The 26,971-nt window shown below is 53.3% G+C and overlaps 2 protein-coding genes across 3 annotated transcripts in view; one reads left to right on the top strand and one right to left on the bottom strand.

The window, feature by feature from the left end:
* Positions 1–25,572, top strand: part of LOC146206047 (uncharacterized) — a 57,897-nt gene extending 32,325 nt beyond the window's left edge. The window contains exons 2-4 of the mRNA XM_084590697.1: positions 10,495–11,468; positions 16,845–17,114; positions 23,327–25,572. Of these exons, the coding sequence (XP_084446823.1) occupies positions 10,559–11,468; positions 16,845–17,114; positions 23,327–25,137 (2,991 nt within the window). The 5' untranslated portion in view covers positions 10,495–10,558 and the 3' untranslated portion in view covers positions 25,138–25,572. The remainder of the gene's footprint in view (positions 1–10,494; positions 11,469–16,844; positions 17,115–23,326) is intronic.
* Rab3GAP1 (RAB3 GTPase activating protein subunit 1) overlaps positions 1–26,971 on the bottom strand; it is a 257,376-nt gene that overhangs the window by 60,898 nt on the left and 169,507 nt on the right. The window lies entirely within an intron of this gene.

Here is a 26,971-nt window from a genome sequence, read left to right as displayed (position 1 = left end):
GTTCATTAAAACGTACGGCGTGGAAAGACTCGGGCTCATGTAAGATTTCCGGAGAGCTTTCTACACTGGTGTCTAGCCTGTGGCTGGACTTCAGGAAGCTCTCCGGCTCTAATGTCGGTTTGTTTCTGCTTCGGTCGCTGATCTGATGGGGCAGATGCAAAATGTGCCAAGAACAAAGTACGAGCACAAGGAGGGACACGTCGCTTCCGAAGCGAAACTTCGTTCTAGCACGAGAAGGGCAAAGCGAGCACACACACACCGTCTTTCGCTTCCATAATCGGTGTCCCATCAACGGAGCGGTAGGCAGAGAAGCTACGTCGACCGCGACGAAGATGGACAGGCGGGTGACGCCAGCGCTATTTCCGACGAGGTATGAGCCTCAATGCTACGCAGAAGGCGTTCAGCTGTATCCACACGGCGCGCACATTAAATGCGCTTCCAATTTTCCATCCCAACGTCCTCCGCAATATCGTCGGCATTCAACGGAGCGCGAGGGACGCATCAAACGAAGGGCAGCAGGGCGGGAGCGGGCCAAGCGCAAACACCGAGGCCGCCGCCTAACCGGCCTCAGGAGCGACTCTGTCCACTCCAAGTGGGAACACAACAAAAACCAATTCACACTGGGTCTAGGAGGGATTCGAGTGTCTGGTTTATCCCTGCATATTACTCAAGGCTCAGCGAAGACTGGTCGAGGCATGAGGGTACTTGCAAGTAAACACCAAAAAGGGGTCACAGCTGCCTAGGAGGAGCGCCCGTCGGAAGTGAAGCGAGCCGGAAGCGGCGCTTTCGTGAAGCAGCAGCCGCCTTCGGGCGCACCTTTTTGCGAGCGGGCACAATAGCCGCGGCGCTGAAAACGTAGCTGCCACCAGGCTGCTGTCGGACGCGTCATCACGCTGCCGCAGTGTCCGGATGGTAATAGAGTGGCACCGTTTCCGACAAGCCTGACGCGCTGAGACGCGAGCCGGCACCCGTTATCCGAGAGGAAATCTCCGCGCCTGCAATGTCCGCGGTGGTGCCAGCGTGAACGGCCAACAAAGGAACCCGTGAACACAGTTGTGGCCGCTGGCGAACAAGGGTAGCGACACTGCGAGCAAAGCGTGCGAAGCTAAAGTGAAGGAATGCTCCGGTGGAGTAAAGACAAGAGGCCAAGAGACGGGTAATAGAGAGGAAAACAGCAGGGCGAAAGCTTCCAACCGGACACAGGGCCTTGGTAACTCATCAGGGAAGCAACCGAAGCACGCCGTCTTTTAAGTAAACGTTAGCGCGGATAACTAAAGCGAGATCCTCCCCCCCCCCCCCCCCCCCCCCCCCACCGGTCGTAGTGAACACCTGACCAATAAGTGCAATGCGCAAGGAACGTTAAAACAACAACAACAAAAAAGACATCTCCATTGCACATTATATCCATGCAGGCTCTCCCTGGTCCTGATAAGAACCAAGGTGGGCACGTCAAACCATCCTTGGGATAAGGCTCCCCTGAAGTCGTTCCGAATATGAATCCCAGCTCGCTTTCACCCCAAGGCACATTTAGTTCTGGTTTCCTTATCTATTCATGGAGACGAATGACTTCTTGTGGACATTCCAGGGGCGAGGGCTCTTAATCTTGAGGATGCCTATTCCTATGCACTGGCTATTTCTCACACTTCCACCGAGATATCAGAGCTATGAAAAGTCTCCACACGAAAGAAAATGATGCACTTTTAAGGGCTAACATTCGAAGCACCAGGGTGGTGCCGCTACGATCGGGCCAGCACTGGGGTGTGCAACTTCCATGGCGGCTACCGGCTGCGCGTGTGTACGACACTGTGACGTTACAGCCTCGTCTAATAAAATAGAAGGAGTTTCGCTTCAACACAAACTCCGCACAGACGTGAACAAACACGTTAAATATGAAGTGAAAAGACCGCACCTTCAGTTCGTAAGCGAAGTAAATAGCAAGCGGCGGCAGCTGTCTATTTTTGGAGAAGACCGAACTGAGTCCAGACAGTGGCAGCAGAAAGAAGCCAAGGGAAAACGTTTTGAAACGGATACTGGAAGGACAGAGCGCAAGGTACAAAAGTACGCGCGCGGCAAGCCCGAAACGTAATTAGCCTCAGAGGCATAAGGGCGCCGCCGTAGAAGCTCACCCGGGTAAAGCCTGTCATTCCCAGTGCGAGCAGCGCGTGAGCCACGGTCAGGCGAGGCAAACAGGTTTCGCGCTCCTCAATTCAGGCCGAGCGGCGCGTTCTTAGCGCGATCGTTTGTTCGGCCTGGTCCCGAGTGGCACGGCGCGCGAGCCCCGCTCAAAAGCACGCCCGCCGATACACCGACACTACCCATGAAAGCGACCACAGAGCGGCCTTCGAAAAGTCGAAAGCATCAGTCGAAACTGCTCCGTTCGGAGCTGTATACTGTCCCGTTATGCCATACGCACATGCCGTATGATCATCTTTTCGCGCGAGTTGTCAGCGAGTGTGTTCCCAAACTGCAGTTCAACTGACACCTGTCAGTTGAACTGTTGTACACGCAGAAGTCTGCGAATCACAGAAGCCTCGAACAAATATCAGATAAACTTTCTCGCGGTCCAGGTATGAAAGCGCAGTGTAGCCCGAGCAACCGTGTGCCTCAGTACCCGCGTCGGTTTCAGGCTGCGTGCTGTTGTGCCCGGCCAAAGCCGCCCAGAAATTCAGTCGGACGCCAAACTTCTCCGGCAAACGCCTCCTTCACAAAATCCTGATACCCCAGTGCAAAGCACCGGTGCACTGGAGGCGAGCCGTGCCAAGGGGAGAGAAGCGACGTGTTTGAACATGAGCTGAGCGTCTAGACAGCTCGGAGCCGTGGCCATGGCGGTGGACCCCTTCTCGCCCCGCGGCATATTTGAAGCAAGGGCGCAGCAAGCTCTCCCGTTGGCCCTGCGAAAATTCCGGCCTCGGATTGGACCATTTGAGCATCAACGGTTTTTCGGTTACGGAGACTCAAGTGATTCCGTTCGGGACTCCGAGTGTGAGTTCATCACTAGCGTCCATCGGGAGCAGTTCGCCCCCAGAGAGAGCGGTCGCGGCGGAATCTCCCCGGCCGTCGCTGCGCGAGAACAGTCGCGTATGGCTATGTTAGCTTTCGGTCCCAGAGACGAACTCGTTGTGTAAATGCCTGTAAATAGTGTATAAAGCTTTTTCGATTCATCGCTACCGGCCAGAGAGCTGACAGCCCTCGTTCACGAAACGGGTGACGAGCGCTACGCAACCAACTCCTTGGCACAACCCTATTGACGGTGGGCTACTGTGTGATAACCCCACCGGCACAACAATGCCGAGGAAATGCAGCCTTTGCACACGCACCTGTGGCCCGAATAATACGCGAAAGCCACTTCTTCTCGACAGTATATGCTTTATCTGCGGCGTCAGCGACAGATAGGCAAAGGCGGCGTATAACAATATGATACCAAATTATTACCAGGTGAAACTTGAGAGCGTCATCAATGGATTCATTAGCGCACGCGAATTCACAACGTTCAACGATCTTCAGGGGCAGTAAAACGCGATAGAATCAGGCGTAGCATTCGCGTTGACAGCATCCAATCTTGAGAACAGAGCACTAAACTTATCTCGCAATACGTTACGCGACCACGAATCCAAGCTGGCACAGAAGGGCGAGAATGAAACGAATTTATGCGCAGTTGATTCAGCCACGGCTCGATACGAGCACGCCTAAAACGAAGGACGTGCGGATCTTCCTTCGGATGAAGTGCGCTCCGGCACTGCAACAGCGCTATACGACGCCGGGCGATCATCATTTACTGACTTGGGGCCATCAGCGGCAGGTGCGTCCGCCGCTAATCGGCCGCCACTGCCAGCCAGAGGGCACGGAACTGCTCCGGCGACGCCCGCCGCCCTTGGCGCTGAGGAATGCCCGAGTGGCGGGCCCCCCAGATGCGCGTTTTCCCGCGCCGCCGTCCAAGGGCGCGCCCGCCACGCGAGAGGACAAACAAGGGTGGCTTCGCCAGGTCATCGCTGCGTGACGCGTCAGAAGCGTTGATTCGCGATCGCAGACACTGAAAACGCAGAACCGGCCGTCCAACAGCAACTGCGCACGGGCTTAGTGATTCACCACTCCCTTGCCAGGCGGAAATGGCACACAAACTGCGGTCACCCTCAGCTCCACCAACGCATACTGACACTCCCGTTACCGCCTCGGTGAGATACCGGCGCAGTCGACCAGTAAGAGCGACGGCCAGCAAAAAGCATACTGTAATCCTTAGGCAGCCGCGTTTAGCGGGTCGAGAGGTCTATCGACCTACCACCCACCATGTTCTCTCCATGTAGCAGAAATTCGACACACAAAAGAGACATCTTGAATCGCTTCTGCATGCACAAATAAAGCGACGCGAACATGAGAGACTGAGCCCCGGATTCCCGTAGCGATCAAAATTCTTGAAGCAACCAAATGCTAGCCTCATTCGCGCTGTAAACTGAGCCAGATGCGCGCGTCGCTGCGCAAGAGCAACACCTGTCCGCGTGAAAGTGAGGCCAGCAGACTGTTCCTAAAGCACCCATTGTGACATTTGTGAAAGGGATCAACCGACAGTAGCGGTCGTCGAGATGCCGAGCACAGTGTGCAACGGGGCCACGCACATCCTACGCGACGCTCACTTTTGTCCAAGGCACTTCCGCCAACAGAGGAGCTTCACAAGCTCGCTGTGGGGGCAGGCCGGACGGAAGAGGAACATTTATTCTCAGACCACAAGTGCGGGGTTGCGTATGCCAGCCCACTCCGCCCGTAGCACGTCGTTACAGTCGCAGTGTTCTCACTACAGCATACTGGACAGACAGAACTTGCTTTGTACACACCGTCTGCTGCTCTGGGAACGCTGGCAAAGATTTAACACGCGTAGAAGTCCGGTCGCTCTCTCCGATCCGTGTTATCATTCTTAACAATGCATATGTCAACTGCAGACCGAATGCTTCAAAACTAACCTAGATTTAGTAAGCCCCAGTCCCGCGTGTGACGCATCCACGCTGAGCCAGCAAATTTGCGACCCTTGTCTCGTTACTCGACTGTCGTCTATGCTTTCGTTCCGTTGAACTAAATATGTTGCCAAAAAAAAAAAGAAAAAAAAACAGTTATCCCTCCTTTGCATTCCATCTTTTTTCCTCTATAGTACAATGGCTGACTTCAGAATCAGTTGGCGGCTACACAACAAGAGTGCTGTGCACAGTCCTGCAGTCGCAACATGTACAGCTCTCGTTAAAAATAAAAGACGCAATTGCTATTTGTTCACTACGAAGCGTTGCTATTCCTCACAGCAATCAATGCCCGATGAACATTCACTGATTTCTCGGCAAATCTCTCTGGTTCAAGGTGCGGCGATATTGCCGCTTTCCTCGTCAGATTGGCTTCACAACACGCGCGTACACCGGGGGAAGCGCGCAATGAGAAAGGAGCGGGACACGGCGCGCAGTCTGTATTCTGCCCTCGTTCCCGCAAGTGTCGCGGCGGAGGATTAAACACGGCGCGACAGAAGGCGAGCAGGTGCGTGCAAGAGATAGCGCCGTCCCACGCCCGCAGCTTGGCCTTCGCGGCGAGTAGTCCTTGGCTAGCTGTCCCAACGGACCGCTTCTTTCACCGGAGAACCTTTGGCGGTTGATATTTAGCTATAATCGCGTCACAAACAAGCCGCTGTGCACGCAACTTACAACCACTTCACAGAGCCGCAATCCCACACGACAAAAGGCAGAGGATTTTCCTCGTCTAACAGTCATTCTGCTGGCCTTCCATGTCTAAAGACAAACAAACGCGTGCCAAGACAACTGCCGCCAATCGCGTGGGAAGCGAGAGTTGCTAGTTCCGCACCGCCTTAAGAGTCACTGGAAGAGAGTCACGGAAGAGGGCCCACATGAAGCGATGAGCAGAAGAATCCCATTGAGGCTGCTACCCTTCGGGGCAATGGGATACGGCCGAAGGGCCGCTATTACCTCAGAGAGCCGGCCGAGCAGCGTACGATCAACTACTGCGCAATCGAACACGCATTCGGGAGGGAAAGTCGGAGCAGGGCGGCTGATTTGAGTCACGCGCCTGCACTCTCGGCCGCCGACACTGCTGGCTGCGCCGTGACTCAGGGGGAAGAAGGCGCGCCCAGCGTGGAGCCACGCGGAGCACCGTCCTCCGCAGCCAGGCACCCGTTCATTACGCCCACCCCCGCGCGGAATGCGCACAAACAGGGTCTCTCGGGCCGCACCCGAGATGCGTGTGCTTCCGCATCCGAGGCTTTCTGCGGGTCGCTCATTTCCGAAAAAAACAGACGGTGGCAGGCACGCAAGAACTCCCCGAAAAGCGCCGCCGTTCCGGCAATTTCAAATTACACGTGGCTCTCGAATCGAACGAAGAGTAGGCTGCTGGATGGGCTAACCTGTTCCTGGAGAGCTCAATAATGGTTATCTGAAAGCGAAGCATCCAATATACCCTGGACATTAACATTATCTAACGCAGCCGAGGAACTCTCACGAGCAAAGTAACGCCACTGCGAGCAGATCCCAACCTCCAACAACAAAGGAAACGTTGTAGTAGTGGCCATTCCTGGCCCCCAGCAATAGGTGTTCCCAGAGACGACGGGATCTGAATGGGGCCTAAAAACCCCATGGAAACGCTGCGCAGGAGCAGATACCGACACCCGGCAAGAAGCTGCACGCGTGCCCAGAAGGCGTCGCTATTTCCTTGCTTCAGGAATCACGACCGCAAGAATCTCAGGTGCGCTCGCACCGGCGGCGATTGTTGGCGAAAGCAGCACCGCACTGCCACTGTGCGCGGGGCGTCATCAGCAGGGGCTCGCTGCCGACAATGGGCCCGAGAAAGCGCGCCGGGCCACAAAGGGGGTCATAGCGAAAGGCCACTCGCCGGCCAGCGGCGCCTAAAAATACGGCGCGAACGCAGGTGGCTTTCGCGGCGCGCCAAAGCAGCTCTCTCAAGGGATCATTCTGATCGCCGGCTCGCTCCAGGAAGCGGGCCGCAGGGAGTCTTCCGCGCAGCCGGCGGCGGAAGGGGAAAGCCACAGACGCCAGGTTTATACACCTTCCGAATTCCAATCGGGCGCTTTCTTCAATGAGCAGCGCCGACTGGTCGCGCACGAAGGCGACCCTTGAAGCGGAGGGCGCGCGGCAGCGCGCACGCGAGAGAAGGGTGCGGAAAGGGAACACGTGGACTCAGTTTCAGGTTCGCTCCGTGTATGCCGGTTATAAAAAGCGCCTGCGAATTCGGTCCAAGCACTCTATGCAAGCAGAAACATCCATGCAAACATGAATATATAAAAAAATCGCCGAACAAAACATTCGAACATCTTCAGCGGCCTTTGGTTTGAGGACAGGGAACCGTGGCAAGCAGCGAGTTGTTTGGCCAAATCAGCACGGTCGCTTCCAACCATTCACTCCTCAACGGCATCTCAGGCAGGCGGTACGGATAAATAGACAAGACTTGTTTATGGGATAGTTGGTTTCGATATACTGGAAACTTAAAAAGAGAGCGTCAGTGTGCAAATTCGTGCAATCACGCCTCGAACAACTAAGAAAAAACTTAATGAACTGCTCACATCATGCAGACAGCTAAGGGTTAACACGGCAGCATGCGCGGACTGTTTATCAGCGCGGTCGCAGCAAAGCATACGGACAGGAAAAAAAGAAAGAAGGGCAGCCGTTTAGGGGTGGCCAACGATATGTAGCGTACTAAAAAGAAAGTAGCACAAATGTGCTGTCATAAAATAATGTCTCACAGTGTTCACACCCACGCTAGTCGGACAAAGGTGGCCACTACGATAACGCGGAGCTTGCCGAGGTGTTTCGCCACCGCTCAGGTGTCTCGTTGTTGATATCATCGACACAGAAGCGCCACGGGCTAACGCCTGTTGAGAACATTTGAAAAACACGACAGGCGCTGTGGTCATGGGCGCTCAGCAGATGGGTTAGCAGCCTGAGAACGGATGCAAAAGGGTTCCGAGAAAAAATTTATACACCAAAACATACCACAAACTTTTAGCATCAAGAGAAGGGGCAACGTCCGACCTCTTGTTCCTCGAATACTGAAATGTTACATGGTGCGCACGGTATCTGATTTTTGAAAACAATAAGCGTGACCAGATGGGACAGAGGGTAGAAGCGCTACCACAAATTCGAAGATGCGATAAATGCTGTCCGATGTGCGACTCTCCTATAGCGCATCTACTATTCTTCCTCTCTGGTTGAATTTATTTTCACTCGTGTAAGCCACGCTTCAGTTCAGTGCGGAGCACGCTTCCAATTCAAAGTCACCTTCACGTCAGTGAAAATACTTCGCCTGCGAGAGGCGTTCACGCACACTCGTCCTTTTTGCAGTTTTTTTTTTTCTTCTTCTTTAAGCGCCAAGACATCAACGGATACCGCCTGGGTTGCGAATGTCGTAGAACAGCACGCCGTAGAACACGCTAGTTAAGGCTAAGCGGCTTCAGGCAATGAGCTAGAGCAGACATATTCGATGCGAAGCTTGAGAACCGTCAGTTTTGTTGGTTTTTTTTTTTCCGCACCTTTGTAATCGCCTGAGTGCGATGCACTAAACTGATAATAGGGGTGAATAACGCCAGAAGCTGGAAAGTGAGCAGAAAACTTTCACTCTTCCTCCTCAGCCAAGTTCGCAGGAAACCGGATCAGTGCGATGCACAACGAGGGCATTTTTAGCGCCCCGAATTCAACGGACAGTGCGCCGCTCTCGCTGGCACTTTCTTCTCCCCTTCGGGTCACCGTGGTTCGGCGATACACGCCACATGCAATCTCCATGGATGGCGCGCGCTATAGGGAACGCCTAAACCTGTTTCTCTATTTTCTTTCTTGCGAACTCGTGTTCTTTTCCTCCGACGCCGCAACGGGAGACGACAATGGCTGCGATCCATTTCGAGGCCTGAAAAAGGGTCCGCTAGGGTCAGGGGTCGCAGCTCGACGGCGTCTGAGGCCCGGATTATTCCTTTGTGAGGGCCGGCCGCTGATACACTTTTGGCGCACGCGACGCTCGCCGGCAGAATAGACGAGGCTCCATACGGCGCGCAGAAACGCGGCCAGCTTAGCATGACGCCGGGCATGCAGCTAGTTACACACGAGCACAGAGGCAAGCCATCCGAACGGGTAGCGCGAACAGTGCAGCAGCATGCAAAAATAATAATAAACTAGATCTAAAGTAGCCGAAGTAATAAAGTAAAAGCCGCACAATGACACTTGTTCACTCTGATCAGCTAACACGCCTTCATTCCAGTACCCTTCCTCAAGCTACCCAGTCCACTGAATGCAAGGATCGAAAGAAAAAAAAAAAAGTATCAAATGTGGGTTGTCGACATGAGAGCGAAATGTATTCAGCACTTTTTTCACTCGCAGTACTCGTTTGACTGACTGAATCGTTTACATTCATTTTATAATCCTATGAAACTGCATGGTGCATTCAGTTGCTAGGATAGCCTCACCGCATTCTGAAAGTAAAACGATTACTATACAGGCACAGATCATGCGCGCAAAAAGTTCATATCAGAGCATCTTTAAATATACATCGCAACTCTATACGCTGCGTCACGAAACTACACAAATCAAACTAGAAAGCGTGATATCAATAACAGCGGACTTTGAAGGAAAAAGATGCTGTTCAGTTTTTTCTCCCTCCTCTTTTTGTCTTGTTTCAAAAAGCACAAGAGAGGAAGAGGCTGCAATAATTCCTAAAGGGCGAAAAACTAGGCAAGCGAACGTTCCGAAAAAGTGGCATGTAGGTTTTTAATTCCGTTTCACAGCCCCTTCGCCATACGATTCAGTTGAAGTAATTAGGTATTAAACCTAAACAAAACCGTCCGCCCTATATCCTCTCAGCATAAAAGCATGTGCGTACGTAGGGGTTAGGCTATCTATAGCCAAGAGCAACGCTGTACAAGATGTAGACCACGAGGAATACGGGTTGATATAGATAAGAGGCAGCAACGCCCTTCGGTAGTAACGCACATGCGCTCCCATTGTCTACACGTGCAAACGCCAACGCATGGCGCCCACTTTCAGCTCACGACTCATTCATAACCGAATATATACCTGGCCAGCTGGGTCCATCGTGTATGCAACTCCACATGTTGGTCAAGATGTACGCCGTGTGCCCACAGGAACGGCCGTTCGCTCGCAGCTCGGCGGACAGTCGAAAAGGAAGCTACCCTCTCCATCCTGGTCAAACGCGCTACAGCATCCCTGGCTCGCTCGCAGCCCAGCTGTGGGAAGTTGGAACCCGCCTCGCATTGCGAGTCAGAGATATCGGCCGCGGAAATTCGGCGCTGCGCTACAAATGCATGCGCTGTCCTTTTTTTTCGCGAAATGAAATGCACGCGTGAAGGAAGCTCACATAATCAGCACGTGAACCCCGACCACGCGCAGGTCAACATTATCACTATTATCACTCCGTTAGCAATGGCAAAAAATGTTTTATATTACTGCAAGCACACAATCGCTACAAAGGCTGATAATCCACTCTTGCACGCAGAGTCGGCTAAAATGGTGGCCCTGAGGCGGGCCCAGAGTTCCGGCGGCAGTGGGCACAAGTCGGCATGGAGACACGGTGGCCGCGGGGCAGCGACTCCGCAGCGGGGCTGGCTGTCCCCATGCTGCTGCTTATGCTGGCGGTGCCCGGCGGGAAGGCTCAGCTGGCCGGGCTGCCGGCGCTCGGCTGCAGCTACGACCAGGGCCAGCAGGCGCTGCTCTGCTCCAACACAACCCTGGACAAAGTGCTCACGTCGGTGCGCATCTTCGGCACCATCCTGAACCAGACGCTGCAGCCGCGCAGCGTGGCCATCCGGGACAGTCAGCTGCCGCAGCTGCCCTTCTTCCTCGGACAGTTCAACCGGTCGCTGAGCACGCTGCGCCTGGTGCGCTGCCATACTGAGCACGTCTTCCCGGACGCCTTCTCCGGGCTCGAGCAGCGGCTCACCACGCTCGACCTGTCCGAGAACTCGCTCTTCTCGGTGCCCTACGCGCTGGGAACACTGCGGAACCTGGAGGTGCTTAACCTCTCCAGGAACTCGATCGCGGTGCTCCGGCCGGGACCAGTGTTTTCGCGCACGAGCGCACTCCGCGTGCTCGACCTATCGGGCAACTTGCTCGGCGTAGACCCGCAGTTTGTGACCGGGGTTTCGGCGCCGGACGGGGACCACGCCGAGCTGTCCATGAAGCTGGCTGAGAACCTTACGGCGCAGGACTTCGACGTGGCGCCGCTGGCCGGCAGTCTGGAGAGGCTGCTGCTCGGCGCCAACCGGCTGGCCACAGTACCCGAGCAGCTGCACCGGCGCTCCTTCCCGCGACTCCGAGGGCTCGACCTCAGCGACAACGTGCTCACCACGCTGCCGGACTTTGGTGCCGGGCTCATGCCAAGCCTCGCAGACTTCAGTGTGCGCGGGAACCAGCTAGAGACGGTACCCTTCTACAGCATTCCGCCTGCAGAGAGCTCCGTGGATATCTCGGGTACGAACAAATCTCCTTTTGCATGCCAGGTCAACGACCTGTTTACAGCTTACCTCATCAGGCCCTTACGCATAACATATGAACAACGTAAAGGCTGAAAGCCTAATTGACCTCGATCTGCTTGCCTTCTATTCGGAAGTAGTCAGAATTAAATTTAAGTTTGATGCAGTCACCGCAGCGCAACGAGTACCGTATCAAAGTGAGCGAAGCGGCACGCCCATAGTATACGAATATAAACTATCCAAAATGGACAAGGCGATAACGGACTCCCATATCAAAAGTCATTAAGTGGAGCTATCAGCGAGACAAGGTTGCTACAGAACATGGGTGCACATAATTGACGCATTTCACATTGAAATGAGCTGATATATTCAGTGTAAAAGGTTACAGACATGCCAAATGAGATTGAGCACCTTTCACATCAAGTAAACTGCGCAGTTAACAGCACTACAAAGCGTCCTTAGCTCGGTCGTATACTGTACCGCATAGGCACGCTAACCGGCACACAGGGCACCCGCACGCATGAGGAAGGCAAAAGAAACAAGGCGCGTGTTCCGAGAAGTTTGCCCAAGAAACTCCGCCGTCGGGCGTTCGATCTGAATCGTAAGCAAGCATAAACGCGGAGGAAAGGCGCTATTATTTCCAGGCGCGTATTAAAAACCTTGACATGGTTGCGTTTCGTCTCTAAAGCTCGCGGCATGCGAGCGGAAAAGCCATTAGGCGGGCTCGCCGCGCGTTCCATCAGCCGCGGCGGAGACAGCAGAGGTCGGCCGTTAGGAAGACGCCCTGTAGGAGCCCTCCCGTCGGGAAATGAGCAGCCCTCGGCGGTCGCGCGCAGCCTTCACCCGCAGACAGCTAGCTAGCGTCTTTGTGCCGCCGCCAAGAGCCCGGAACTCCTGACAGGACCCTTGCCCCGGGCGCGATGAGCCGCTCCTCCGCAACCCCTGCAGCATCGCGATCTGCATGCGCTAACGAACTGCTGTAGCCCCAATCGAATCGCGCGCGCATCGACGCCGCCGCCGCCACGTTGACCAACAGCGAAGCGAAGCACGAAAAAACAAAACAAAAAAGGCAAGCAACAATGCGCCGCGTCAGGCTACCTCCGAGTGCTGAACGTGACGGGACGCTTCGGAGAGGGTAGAAAGGCCGCAACGTCCGAGCGGATATGCAGCCTGACGGGCGTCCCGCCGAGAGGTTCTCTTGCCTACGCCCGAGCTCTAATTCATGGAGATAGCGGCAGCAGACAATCGCCGACAAGGCGGCGCTAGATATTTTATCTCCGAAGCTGGGGACAACCTTCACCTGATCTGGCTGCAAAATCTTCGCAGTTCATTTCATTCAACAGCAAGTTTAGGCCGCTCTCACTGAAAATAATTCGCTCTTACCTACCGTGACTCGAGTGCGGCGCTCCCTCGTCCCATTAAGCATAACTGATACGACGTGGAGGAATCACGGTCACGCGGGCGTTGCTCAACGAAGGGCACTGCATGCTGCCGGCGCAGCAACAGCGAGTGCCGCCATGGACACGCACGGGCACTGCGGCGAGGCATCGTGCTCAAAGGATGTATCCGGTGCTTTGATCCTTCTGTTGTGAAGCCGAGAAAGCAACAACGACCCGCTTCCAATTCTGCCCCGTGAGCGCGCGAGTCGCAACAACCGCCGCCCAAGCCCACGTCGCGCCCCCAGCCTGCATACGTACCAGACAAAACTGCCAGCGCCGGCATCAAACGCTCGATATGCTAATTTCCTCCCCAACGATGGCAAAATAACGCAAGCTCGCGAGCTACCCTTAACAACCGCGTCGCCGATCCCCGCACGCAACACGCATTGGCGGCAGCCGTGCCCTGTCCTGCGAGAACGGGGAGGTGCGCCCAGACGAGCGCCAAGGAGCGGCGCCGAGAAGCAGGCCAGGGGCATCGCGGACGCTTCGCGCAGGCAAGACACAAGCGCCGCGGCCAAAAACGACAGCTCCCGCGGGCAAAACGTGTCACGAACACAAAGAACTCGCGACGGCAGAACGTGAGCCAGTGCTATTACGTCGACACACATCCGGACACGGCCGAGTGGCCGCCGAGCTGGATGCGGGTCGCCCCCGTCAGGTAGCCCAAAAGCGCCGCCGCCATGACCGAGAACACCCCCTCCCCCCCCCCCCCCCCCCCCAACTTTTTTTTTCTTCTCGAGAGCGAACAGTTGCACACGCATCGCCGAACCCTAGCCAGCCCGAATTCGAAACGGCGCCCGCGTCGACAGTGCCATCAACGACTGCAGCAGGCCCACGGAAGAGCCTGCGGATACGACAAAGTAAGGAAACAGACGCTCAGTGTAGGGTAGTTCGGTGGCCTTGTCTCCGCGGTGCAAAGAGCTTACGAAAGAGGACAGCCAGCGATGCGGCACAGATGAACAAAAGCGTACGGCTCGAAAATGACTGCTCTCGAGTAGGAAAGGAAAACATTAAAAGCACTACTAGGGCGCGAGCCTGCGAAAATCGTCAGACGTTTCCTATACGTTACCTCTATCAACAAACTATCAGCAAAATTTTGATAGTGCACACAAATAACGACAATATTTGTTTGGGCAATCGTCTTTATTTTTCGCGCAGGTGGAAAAGGTTTCGCCATAAACTACGCGCACCACAAGCCATTTAATGCAATAGTAAACGGACGAAGAACTTACGCAGGGCGGATTGAAAAGGCAAACCATTCGTTATCCTGCAATGCGCGGTGGTGATTCCCGTGATCCTGACAGTGTGAGGCACCTCGTAAACATGTGCGGGCCTCAATGGGCTGCGAAGCCGCACTGCGAGAGAGCGGCGTCAACACCACAGGCGGGGTGCCGCCACGCACAGCCGTCAACCCTTTGCTTGGTGTCACTAAACGCACGTCTGCAGGCCGTGTCCGATCGCGACGCACGGAAAGCGGGCCCGCACCTGTCCGGGACGGCTCGTTTAATGCGAAAGGTGTCGGTGCGCGTCCTCGGAAGCGAGATGCCAGTCACGGAAGGCGGCGTACAGGACCCCGAGCTCGAGCAAAAAAAAAAAAAAAAAAAAAAAAGAAAGGAAAACGAGGGGCCGCCCTCTGAGGGTGGAAGCGGCCGGCAAGCAGCGCTGCATTACGCAACTACTTTAACCTGCTTTCCCCCAGCCGCTTCCAAAGGCAGCGGAGGCAACAGGGGCGGCCTTTTGTTTTCTTCTTTCTCTACGGCCCCGCAACCGGTTTGCGCGACAAACTACACGGTACATTACAAAGGACCGTCGCCCGGTGCGCGCCTTTTCTTTCGTCGCAGCAACCAACAAGCAAACACGCGGCAGCCAAGCACGCCCCCAACGCACCAACGCCGACGAGACGGCCACGGCAAAGCATCGGTTTTCTTCGCCCGTCTGGCTCGCCTTCTCCCGACAGGCATTCTTTAGTACAAGCCTCGCTGTTCTCTTTTGCACTCAGCTGCCCCGAAATTTTTTTTCTAGTAGCATACCTCAGCGGCCCTATTAAAACAATACTCTCGTTACGAAAGATCCCGGAGACGATGCAGTGGTTTCCCTGCGAAATTAAACGCGCGATCCTCGTAATTTTACACGAGCGGCATGCAACTGCCGAGCACACCATGCGCGAAGCGTCTTTCGGAGGCGGGTTGCTGAAACGGAACGAACGAGAGGGGCCAAACAGAACGTCGCCATATGGTAAGAGGGGCGGATAAAAGTGCAGGAGTGCAGTCAGTGCTACTGTGTACATTCGGGAATCAGGAGTCTCTACGAAATTACTCACGGCGGTACTGGCGGAATTCGAGGTGCTGCGCAGTTCCTCGGGAATCTTAGATCAACAACACCGTTTGTATATTTTGTTCCGGTTTGGATTATGGGGTTTAACGTCCCAAAGTGACTCAGGCTATGAGAGGTGCCGTAGTCTAGGGCTCCGCCTAATTTCGACCCCCTGGGGTCCTTTAAACGGGCGCCTTGCTTTTCGCCCCTATCGAAAAGCGGCCGAGATTCGATCCCTCGTTCTTGGATTCAGCAGTCGAGCGCCCTAACCACTGTCACCGCGGCGGGGGCTATATTTTGGCCAAAAAAAGAAGAAAAAAAAACAACGTTTCGGTGAAACGCTGATTTACGTTGACGATACGCGAGGATAGGCACCGTTACGAGTATCACGCTGTTAAAGGTTACTCAAACCACACATCATTGACGTTAGTGAAGCTGCACGCACCACACAATATCAAACAGCTCTGAAAGTGGAACAATCGTACAAATAAATTTTAGACAGCGAGGTTTCCCGGTCGTCGATTTATTTAGCGAAAATGCACGCGGAGCACTACTGGACATGCATTATTTCACCGTTATAACAGGAATGCAAAGTGGTTTGAATCCACACAAAGCAGACAAAACTGGTGCTTATGCAGCATGTGCTTGCACAGACTCCTGGGAACTTGACGATTATTGCTAACGCGCATATCCATAGTTGCCAGTTCTACTTTTATACGGCAAAAAGGAAAAAAAAAAATGGAGGACGCTTAAGTTCAACGCGATAGTGTTTAAACCCCAATGCTTTGAAGACAATGGATAGATGTATAGGGCTTTGAATTGGGCGGCGGCTCGCGCCATCTGTTGCGGCAGCGCTGTACGATCGAATGAATTTTCCAGTGAGCGCCGCATCGCAAGTAAGCAAAGCGGAAATGGTCTTTGCTACTCGCTTAACTATTACTTTCGTAATTAGTTTCTTTCTAATGACGCGCCTAAACATTACCTGAGTGTCATAAGGCAATGCATACGTTAGGTCCACCTTTATTCGACGCGAAGCAATGCAGTTTTGTACCGGAGTGGTTGCGTGTTCGCCTCCCACTGCGTAGGAGCCGTGTTCGACTTCCGCGGATTTCCGCAAAACTTTTATTGTTTCTTTACTTTCTTCTGATTTTCGCGTTACAACCACCACGCCGACACCGGCTTTTCTGCGACACGGAGCACTTAACGCTATCACGTCAAAATATCTGCCATACTAGACTGGAGAGCAGGGCAAGTTGAACGGGATTTATTTTCGAAGATGCGCGGGACAGACCGAGAAGGACCGCGCTGTCCCTCCTCCTGTGCACATCGTGTTTGATACTCATTCGAAAGTGGACACATTCGCTATTCTATGGCACTCCAACTGACGCGACAAGCATATATACTAAATACGTGAGGATGGTATCGGAAAAGCCTGCGCATCTTCGTGCGATTCGATAGCTGTTAGCAACCGGGGCCAAAAGGCGAACATATTCCTCAAGAATAATCGTGAATGCAACTAGCATCAGTCGAATGAGAGAAATAGGCAGGGAGGGCCAAATGTCGGACAGTGCGTGCGGGACGAGTGAATGCCGACTAATCTGTGGCCGCCCTTGCGTGCGCAGGCAACCCTCTGCGGTGCGACTGCGGGGCGCTGTGGCTGCGCGAGCTGCAGTCCGGTCCGGCAGCGCCGCGCGTGCGGTTGCCGCCGTGCGCCAGCCCCGAGGGCTACCGTGGCCGCTCGCTGAGCTCCATCACGTCCGAGGCGCTCTGCTGGCACGGCAACCAGACACGCCAGTTCGGATACCGCCTGCGGGGATTCAGCGAGCACGCGCTGCTGGCGCTCACTAGCCTCGAGAACAGCCTCACCGTCACCTGGAGCGTCGCCAACAAAGGTACGCCACCAAACTGCCTCGGAACTCTGCTTTGAGGCTAAACAAGAGCCAAGTAACAGGCGATATCGCTCCGCCGTAGCGCGGCCCGGTCGTCACAAGCTTGCCGCTCAACCCCCACGAAGGGTGCTGCGACGCAATAGCTTCAGCAGTGCATGCATGCTAATTGCTGACCATCTCGTGCAAGCAACATAGAACAGCCAGGAACGTGTACCCAACGCCATTTCAACCTCTTAAAAGTTAAACACCCTTAGGAGATAAAAAACGAACACATATCCAACGCCAGCTAAGTTACACCAGCGGTACCCTATACTATACTCTCCGCAGTGCCCGCGTTGCGGAGAGATAGCAAATCTATACCACGAAATCCCATAGTTGACCCCATTCCAAACACCTCGGGAGAGAAGTGGGAGCCATCCTATCAATGGCCTGTTCAACACATGATATCAGGGCATCATGCGGCAAAGAGTAAAAAAGGTCCTTTAAGTCTATGGAAAAGGCCGATACATTTGCAGTCTCATGCTGCTGCGAGTATTCAACTACCTGTTCAGAGTTCCTAACAAGGAATGGGTCTTAAATTGTTAGCATGGCCAACTTATCCTGCAGAAAAAGAGCTAGTGGCTTTCTAGAATTGCTAGAAGTGGGAGGCTATTCAGCTCGGCAATGATCCTGACCGTAAGTATTGGCTAGTGGGGAGAGTCAACGCGGCAGCGATAAGCAGTGGACTACCGAACTAGGCCGCCCACCCACACCGAAAGAAAGATGTTTTGAATAAATCGGTCAATGGCGCTCAGCACAATACGTCCATATCCAACTCAGCGCTCAAGCAGCAACCAGTTTCGAAAGAAAACAGAAAGACTCCAAAACATATTCAAGGTTAAAAGAACAACGCTGTGCCCAGGATACCGCCTATCTGTAACGGCGTCATATACGACCCTCACAAAGATGTGCAAAGCGAGCTCATCGCGGAGTCGCTGTTGTGGCAACAAATGCTAACGGGAAGACATTCGCCAAGTCGCTGGACTGAAGGTAAAAGGCAGGGACAACGGAACGAAGTAGACGGGAATGAGGTTGGTAGATCCTCACACGCAACCTGCAATCGTTGCTTCATGCGACAGACATCCAGGCGGGTGTCTAGATTCTCGTCCAGTCTCGCTGTGTCTACCTGCGCGTAACTGCGCCGTCATGTAAGTGCATGTTTAACTGACGCGCTACTTGCGTGGAGCACGTATAAACTCGGTAATCAATCAACAGCCAGTCTCGCACGTTTGAGGCTAGTTGCTGTCTGGACCATTTTCGTTTGCTTTCACGCGTCTGTGCCGTCAAGTGGTACGTACACGATGAAGATGAAGGCGCCAGCCTCGTGCTAATACAGATGCTGCAATCCGCACAACTTCCAGTGAAAGCAGATCGCTAACACACAGACGTGCTAACCTGGAATGCTAAAAAAAAAAGGACAGTACCACTGTATTTTCTGGGATCATCAGTTACACGCGCAAAGACTACCAGCGCATGCAATACAGTGTGAACGACGCTCACTCGACCGTAAAGGAAAAGGACGGTCGCTTTTCCGTCTGTGCTGTCGTGGCGGGTGCAACAAATTTGGCAAATGGCGCCTGGCTACTGCTGCGTGACAGACCTCGCTTTGCACGAGTTTCCATCGTCTCCACTGTGGTCTCTACTTTCACTCTGTGCCGAGGAGTCCAATGACCCGTCGTCAAACTCGCGAAACCGGAGGCCGGCGCAGAGAAAACTGCAAATATTTAGCTGAGGCAAAAAAAAAAAAAAAAAAAAACCCAATAAGGAGGACATAAGCTCCGCGTCTTATGCGCATATGACGCGACAGCGACATGTGGCCCCCTCTAATAACACTCATTAGCATACAGTCGTAAGATACTGCATTGTCTGAAAAACCACCTGATGTAGATGTAACCCAACTTTTTCCGAAGCCGGTCTTGAATGGCCTTGTCGAAAGCCTGTGTGTGTCACTATAAAAGATGTGTGCTAAAATTCTGTCTGATATCTAAAATTATTCGTCTTTAAGCGAAATTTCCCAAGTTAAGTCATTTGAGGCACGTGGTGACTTTTAATTCGCATTACCGATCATTTCTGAATCACGTTCGTTCCACGCGTGAGCTCACTTTTCACGTCTGCGCTGTGAGGTGTCTTAAATTCTCGGAGGTCACGTGGCTGTGGCATGACCCTGTTGGCCAATCGGAATTTTCGCGGCACGACGCCGGATGCCGAGGGACAACGCCGAATTTTCCGCGGAACGGGAGCCTTAAAGCTGCCGCTTTAAAAGTGACGTGGGGATGACTGCGCAACCTGAAGAAAGGTGCTTGACAAATGTGAGCAGCGGAATGTCGGCCTCCCACTACAGTCCAGATTTTTTTTTTTTTTTTGTTACCAGAACTCCTCTTGGAAATCACGTATATCTGCATCACTTATAATCTCAACTGACTTTACCAAATGAGCACTCGGCACGGAAGTGAAACCAGCTGTCAAAAAGTATGGAGGGAACCCAAGGCAACTTATGTGCCGTGAAGGCGGAAACTACTTTTAGTCCACCGTGTGCTGTGCGATGTCAGTGCACGTTAAAAATCCCCAGGTGATCGAAATTGCTCCGGAGCCCTCCACTATGGCACCCCTTTCACTCTTTCCACTTTCACTCCCACCTTCCTCCCTCTGCTCAGTTGAGGCGTCCAAATAACACGGGTGACAGATACTGCGGCTTTCCTTTCCTGTGAACTAATTATATTAGTCCACCTCAATCTGACCTTGAATCCTTCTGAATCCGACTTATCCAAATGAAATCCACTCTAAATCCAACTTATTCTGTCTTATATCTACTCTACTCAAAATTTAGTTGATTGTAATCAAGCCTCAGTCCATCAGAATCCGCACTGATCCAATGTAATCCATAAGAAGCCACCGTAATGAAACGTAATCTACCATAGTCTGCAAAATATGCCCTTAATCCAATGAAGTCAACCAAAATTCACACTTCATCCCCCTTTACCACCCTTAACTAACGGAACCACGCTTAGCGTCACGTGTCCAGGAGGCTCTCTCGAATTTTTTTAGCCTTGACCGATCTGATGTTCTGGTATAATCCTTCGCGCAGTCAATGGATTTCGTAGCTGGTGAGCCTATACGGCTTTCGCCTTGAAGGAAAGGACTCTCTCTTTACAAAAAACCCGCGATAAAACACGCCGGCCCCGCGCGCCGCTACGAAACAACCACACGGAACTCTCGCAAAGCGCACTTACGAAGACTCACAACCCGACTGCAATGCAAAATGACCAGGTCCTAACGGGAAAGGCGGTCGGTTGAAACAAAGGTGGCAAAATGCGACCTACACGCTTGCTTCTATCCGGGCGCGAAGAGGCACCCCACTTCCACCACCCCCACCAACCGCGCGTAGAAGGCGGCGGCGAGGGTTCCTAGGATTTCGCAGTCTCCGCTCGTCTTCTCACGCCGCGCGGAGACGAGCCGTTGCAATTAGGTGCCGCCCAGCGGCCCCGGCAGAGGCATGCTAAGTGGGCTGACACAATGTGGAGCGGCCCCCTCCAAGGGCGAGTGCTCTCATTAGCGGCGGTTCCGGATTTGCTGGGGAGGCTGCTCGCGCGAGGCTGTCATCCTCGCGACGAGGCGCTCGGCGGGCGAAGAAGAGGCCCCGCCGATCAATCAACACCGCCACGGAGAGGTTCGCTTACTAGGGCAGGGCCGCTAATGCGATCCCATATCCCCGGCGCCTTCTTGACGCTTATTTCGGCGTACAACTCGAGAAGAACAAAAGCTCCATTGCTACGTGCTAAGTGAAAGGCCTTGAGAGCGAGAAGCTCATGCCGAAAGTTCTGGAAGTAAAGAAACGCGCAGCAATTCGCACGTCGATCGGAAGAAAGTGAAAGCGCACTGCGCTCGTGTGCGTGTCACGACACACCCAGCCTCGTGACCGGCCGGCGCGCATTCCGGAGCGACCGCGCCGAAATTAAGGCCACCACGCTCAGGTGGTCTTACACACACACACACACACACACACACACACACACACACACACACACACACACACACACACACACACACACACACACACACACACACACACACACACACACACACACACACACACACACACACACACACACACACACACACACACACACACACACACACACACACACACACACACACACACACACACACACACACACACACACACACACACACACACACACACACACACACACACACACACACACACACACACACACACACACACACACACACACACACACACACTTTTTTGCTACACCATGATACCACACGGTCCGGAGGGTGCGGGTGAACCCAGAATATGGTGTTCGAAGCTGCGGCATTACTCGCTGGTATATGTGTGACCAGCGCTTAATACTTCTCAAGCACCTTGACCGACACGAGCTTCGGTATTACCCGCAATATTACTTCACAAGAGCGGAGCCCATCTGTCTCCAACTGCAAACATCGACAACCGCTCCAATTATACATTATTATAGTTTGTTACCGCTGCCTGTCGGACCGCCCTTCAAGCCCACTGCGGCTTTGGCAGGCCAATGATGTAATGCTGGTAAAACTCTGTAATAAAATTTATTTATTTATTATTAATGTAAAGCGCAGTGAGTCGGCTAGTCGGCTTCGTAGTCAGTCGTTAAAAACGATTTCGTTTGAGCAATGTAAACAATGAACGTCCTAAAACAGAAGTCATTGATTGACTGACTTCTGTTTAAGGGCAGCATTGTTAACGGAATTGAAAAGGACCATGGGAAAGTCGATCATGCATCATGCGCTCGTCTTAATACAACTGCCCACTTCAATGTAGGCTTTATGAGCTTTACGAATACGCATCTGAACAGTGGGAAATGATAAAATACATTACACAGTTACATAAAGCAGTCAATGAATAACAAAGCCACATACTTTTGAACCTGGTATATACGACAGCATGCAGGCCGAAATGTTCCTTTGCTGCGTATTCCGCTTTTAAAATCGGAGTTGGTAATGTTAAATTTCTTACTGTTCTAAACAATTGTGGCTCCAGTTTTTGGAGTAGCCACAGGCTTTCTACCTGTACGTGCACTTCTCAGCGCATTCTTCTGTACGGGTCCGATGATGCCGTTTGTTCACTTCACCTAGCCAATAACGTGAAAGAATAGCACATAAAGCGTGCGTTGTTGACGCTGAAATTTTTACCCGGTGCCCCAAGCAAGCAAGCACAAAGCAACGACTGTGGCAACTGCACCTTGAGAGCAGAAAGACCAGCGCAGCTTGATGTTGAAAAGCTGAATGCACGGGCCAGCCATCTCGGAGCAGTGCGTGCTAGCCCGCGCAGTTCACGCCGTAAAACGCTCTCTTCTAAAGCCAATACACCGCGTGTGTAACAACGGCACGCAGCCGAAGTGAGCAACGTGTTTTACACATCATCGTTTCAAAGAGGCGAATAACAGCAGGGTCAGACACTGCGCTTTACAAGCCATAATACAGCGCGCCTCGATCAAGTATCGTTATTACACGCCAGAAAAGAACAGCGCGACTTCCGACAAGCCCGAAGGTATAGTTGAACGATGGACAATGGGGCCGCGTAACTCTGCAGCGTTCGCAACAATGGTGATCAATCACTGCTCCTTGAGCGAACAGCACAGTATACGGGTACAAGAGGTCGTGAGCACGCAATCCTTTCAAAAGCCAACGGCGTGCAAAAACAAGCCTGTCCATTGAAATTGTTGCACTGGGGAGGGCGGGTATACGGCAGGGCAATTTTCTTCCGGAAGTTGATAGTCTTTCTATGTAACCTTCTGAGCGAAGCTACACACTCGAATTCAACTAAGAGTGCGCCTTCATTGAAACGTACAGAACGCGAAACGTGTTCCCGGGCAGTGAAAATGTTACCATACAGCCCGAACGCCAGTGCAAAGAACACAACACTGTTAAAAAGTGCGATAGATTGCTTTAAAAAATGCAGCAACGGTGGGAGTGGGTAAACCAAGCCGCATCCCCATTGGCAAGTGTGTTATCTGCAAGATTACACGTGGAAAACGTAAACGTCGATACGGTTTCGCAGCTTTCGACGTAAGGACCGCAGCGGTGTCCTTTCGCTGTTTAGTACGAAATAGAGATATTCAGCCTGCCAAACACAACTCGTCACTTGGTATGTCACACTCTCGTATACCTCGTCGCAGGTCTGCGCTGGACGCTCCTGTACCGGAAGGAGGGCAACAGCCCCTACCTGATGACCGTCCACCCGCGAGGCCGGGAGGGCACGCACACGACGGGGGACGAGGCCGTGTTCACAGACGTCATTGGCGGCCTGCAGCCGGACACGGCATACGTCGTGTGCGTCGGCATCGAGCAGTCGCCGCCTGCAGTGCCGTACCTTATGGACCCCAAGAAGTGCCACACGGGCCGCACCAGGCGCCACGCGCAGCCCGCCACCCAGCTCACCACGTCTGTGGTAACAGTCAACCTTCAGGTCACGTCGCCGCTGCCGCAGCAGAAGAAAGCACGCACCATACTGCTCTCGATGAAACCGTCGACCAAGTCCGTCACTGTGCACTGGAAAGTGGCATCCGCGCCCAAGCCTTCCAAGCGCTCAGTGCTCGCAAAGGTGACCGAGGAACAAGTTCTACCCCGCGAGTGGATCATCCTAGTCAGGAAGTTTGGAAGCCACAACTTCACGGAAATACAAATATCCGACAGTAATGGCGACGGCAAATACAACAGCACATACTCGTACACGGTGGCCGATCTCGACGCTTCGACGGCGTACGACATATGCCTGATAGCCATGGATTCTGTGCTCGAAGACAATATGGATCAAGTGCCCGGCTACACGAAGCAAGTTCCCAGCCACCTCCTGTCCGTCGCAAAGGCGGACGACGGGGAGCTTACAATGACCTGCAAAGAGAGGATGACCAAGTCCTCGGACAAAGCCATTCCCATTAAAACCATTGCAGTTGTAACCACGGTCTCAACCACTACCACAGCGTTTGTGGTGGCCCTCATCTGCTGCTGTTTTCCGCGAAAAACGTTTGGAAACTGCTTCCGGAAGGTGAAGAACAAGTTGAAACCTGCGGACGCCGCCAACAGAGACTCGCAAGAGAAGGACAATTCGTATCACAGCAGCGACAACTCTGTGAAGTTGCTAGTACCAGCGCACAACGCGGCTTATGAAGACACGGAACCAATGGTCGACGCCCGCCGCCAGGCTTGCAACAGTACAATCAGGTCAAGGCCCAGGAGCTTACCAGAGACGCCGCATACGCCCCCGCCACCGCGCTCGCCGCCTCCACCACCTCCTCCTCCGCCTCCGCCCCCACCACCGTCTACAACTCAAAAGTCTGCTTGTCTCCATTACTCGCCCTGGGAAGATCTGACCATGACCCGCAAGCCACCACGGCGAGTAAAATCGGAGCACTTCGCAAATTCTGGGCCTTACTTGCAGCCGAAACCTGCCACACCACGCGATGCCACCTACTTGTCACTGACGAAGAGTCATTCAACCAACGAAGACAGTGCTTACATGACGCCAGCCACAGCGTTTGCCTGGGGACAAGGCTACCTCAACTCCAACTGCATCCAGTACCTTGACGGGAAGAAAGTGCAAGTGTACTCGCACGGCTCTAAGACGCTGCCAAAGAGTTGTCTGCGGTCCTCGTCGCGGAAGCGGCGCGCCAAGGCGAACAACTTCTTCCAGAGCAGGTACAGTCCCTCTGTGAAGAAAAAGGAGAGGGAAAAAACGCCGCCACCCATCCCAAGGTCGGCGACCACGCCTCGAAGAGACACAATAGGCAGGTCGAGCCAGAGGCTCAGCTTCCGGACGTTCGGCAAGGGCTCTCGCGAGGACGGTGAGACCAAGACGAGCCAGACGCTGCCACGAACAAAGACGGATTCTTCGGCGCTTCTCGGACCCGCGCCCGCCGCCAGCCTCAGGTCTACCAGCAGCCGGCCCGGCACCGCCAGCGACTGCGAAGTCTTCATCGAGCACGTCTAGGCCGCCTTGTCGCGGCGGCATTTGCCTCAAGACAATGGAACGATTCGCCGGCGTACACGCCGCAGAAAAACAATGAGTGCGGCGCGAATCACGCAGTCTCGAAGGGCATAAACGGGAGCGGCAGCCAGCCCTGCCTCCTGGACAAGAGGCCGAGTTGAGTGACCGCACACGCAAGCGCCGACGAAGCCTCCGCGGGCCTCTGCTCCTCCGACGTGCACAACACAGTTTCCCCCCAACCCCCGCCACGTCGTGTGCACCCACAATGCGGACGTTCTTCTCGAGCACGATGGCTGCGGGAGGGAGATCTTTTGGACAATGCGGGTCTGTGAAAGTGTCTGCGCGAGATTTGCCTTACGAACCAATGCCGAATAGTTTGACCTGTCTGCACTGACATGTGGTTGATAGTAATAAAGTGTTATATTTTTTTTTTTTTACCGTGACAGTTGCAATAAGGAATTCCTCCGGGATTAACAGCGTAGTGGTATGAGATAAACGAATGTTTTACAATCATCAATCGTGGGCTTAGAGCTGTGACCGGCCTTGAATTTGCAGCGGAACTCGGAGTAGGCCGATTCATGCGGACGGGGAGCGCTACAGTTCTTCGCCTTGGCGGAAAGGCGCTGCTACACTTCTTCGCCTTGGCGGAAAGGCGCTAGGTCTGTATGTTTTTTTTTTTTTTAAGGCGAAAGCATTTAACGTCTCATCCAATTTTCAGTAGGAGCTGTCAGCAGAGGGTGTCACGCTTTCGAGAGTGCACCATAATATAAACCGGGACTCCACCGGGAATCTAACCTCCATTCCCGTGGATCCCCAGCCAAGCGCTTCAACGAACTACGCCACGCCACGGATCGTGAAACGCTCATCGCAATTCCAATTGTCTACCGCGAGGATTATAGCGGGATTCCGCGAGTGACAGATACTGCGCCTTTTCTTTCCTGTAAACGAATTATAGAACGCCGGTGAACTTTGATGCGTTCAATGGAATGCTGGTTGTGTTCGACACTGGTCTGACCCCGCCGGGCGTCCGATCCAGGCGTCCCTACGGCGCCTTTCATTTGCCGCTTCCTCGAACGCCGCACCACACAACAGAAGCAGACCTAGATGTCTAGGAGGCGTTAGTACAGCAGGCATCAGCGGCGTTTGAAATTGATCTACAAGGTAGAAAAGGCGCAGTATCTGTCACAAATCTCCGCAGACACTTGTAGCCCGCCGTAAAGAAAGGGAGGAAGATGGGAGTGAAAAAGGAGAGGGAGAGAGAGGTGCCGTAGTGGAGGACTACGATCAACCGTGCTATAATGGCTTTCGCCTCATCGCACTTTAGTGGTCCAAAGTGCCCTTTAGAATCGCGCGCGCTGTGTGTGTGTGTGTGTGTGTGTGTGTGTGTGTGTGTGTGTGTGTGTGTGTGTGTGTGTGTGTGTGTGTGTGTGTGTGTGTGTGTGTGTGTGTGTGTGTGTGTGTGTGTGTGTGTGTGTGTGTGTGTGTGTGTGTGTGTGTGTGTGTGTGTTGTGTGCGCGCGCTTATGCGTGTGGTTGCGCAACAGCTTGAGTCACTTAAATGAGGGAAGAACAAAAGCAAGCGTCGCAAGGCGATAAAAAACACCGTTGTACATAGACAACGATACATAAATGGACACAGCTGTCAGAAAGATACGGACACCGCGAACAACAGCAAAAAGAAAGTAAAAATTAGAAAAGCAGCCACCATGTTTGCGAAAACACGCAAGTTCTACGGAGCCCTTGAAGAGAGTAAAATCGAAACAGCATTGCACTTGTTGAAGGCAAAAAAAAAAAAAAGTGCATAGGTAAACATTGTACATTAACACAGGTGCACACGT

This window comes from Amblyomma maculatum, chromosome 1 (assembly GCF_055883805.1).
Source record: "Amblyomma maculatum isolate TAMU_Amacu chromosome 1, ASM5588380v1, whole genome shotgun sequence".
In the NCBI taxonomy this organism is placed as follows: domain Eukaryota; kingdom Metazoa; phylum Arthropoda; class Arachnida; order Ixodida; family Ixodidae; genus Amblyomma; species Amblyomma maculatum.
The sequence above is the reverse complement of the archived record's forward strand: the minus strand, read 5'-3'. Positions and strand labels throughout refer to the sequence as shown.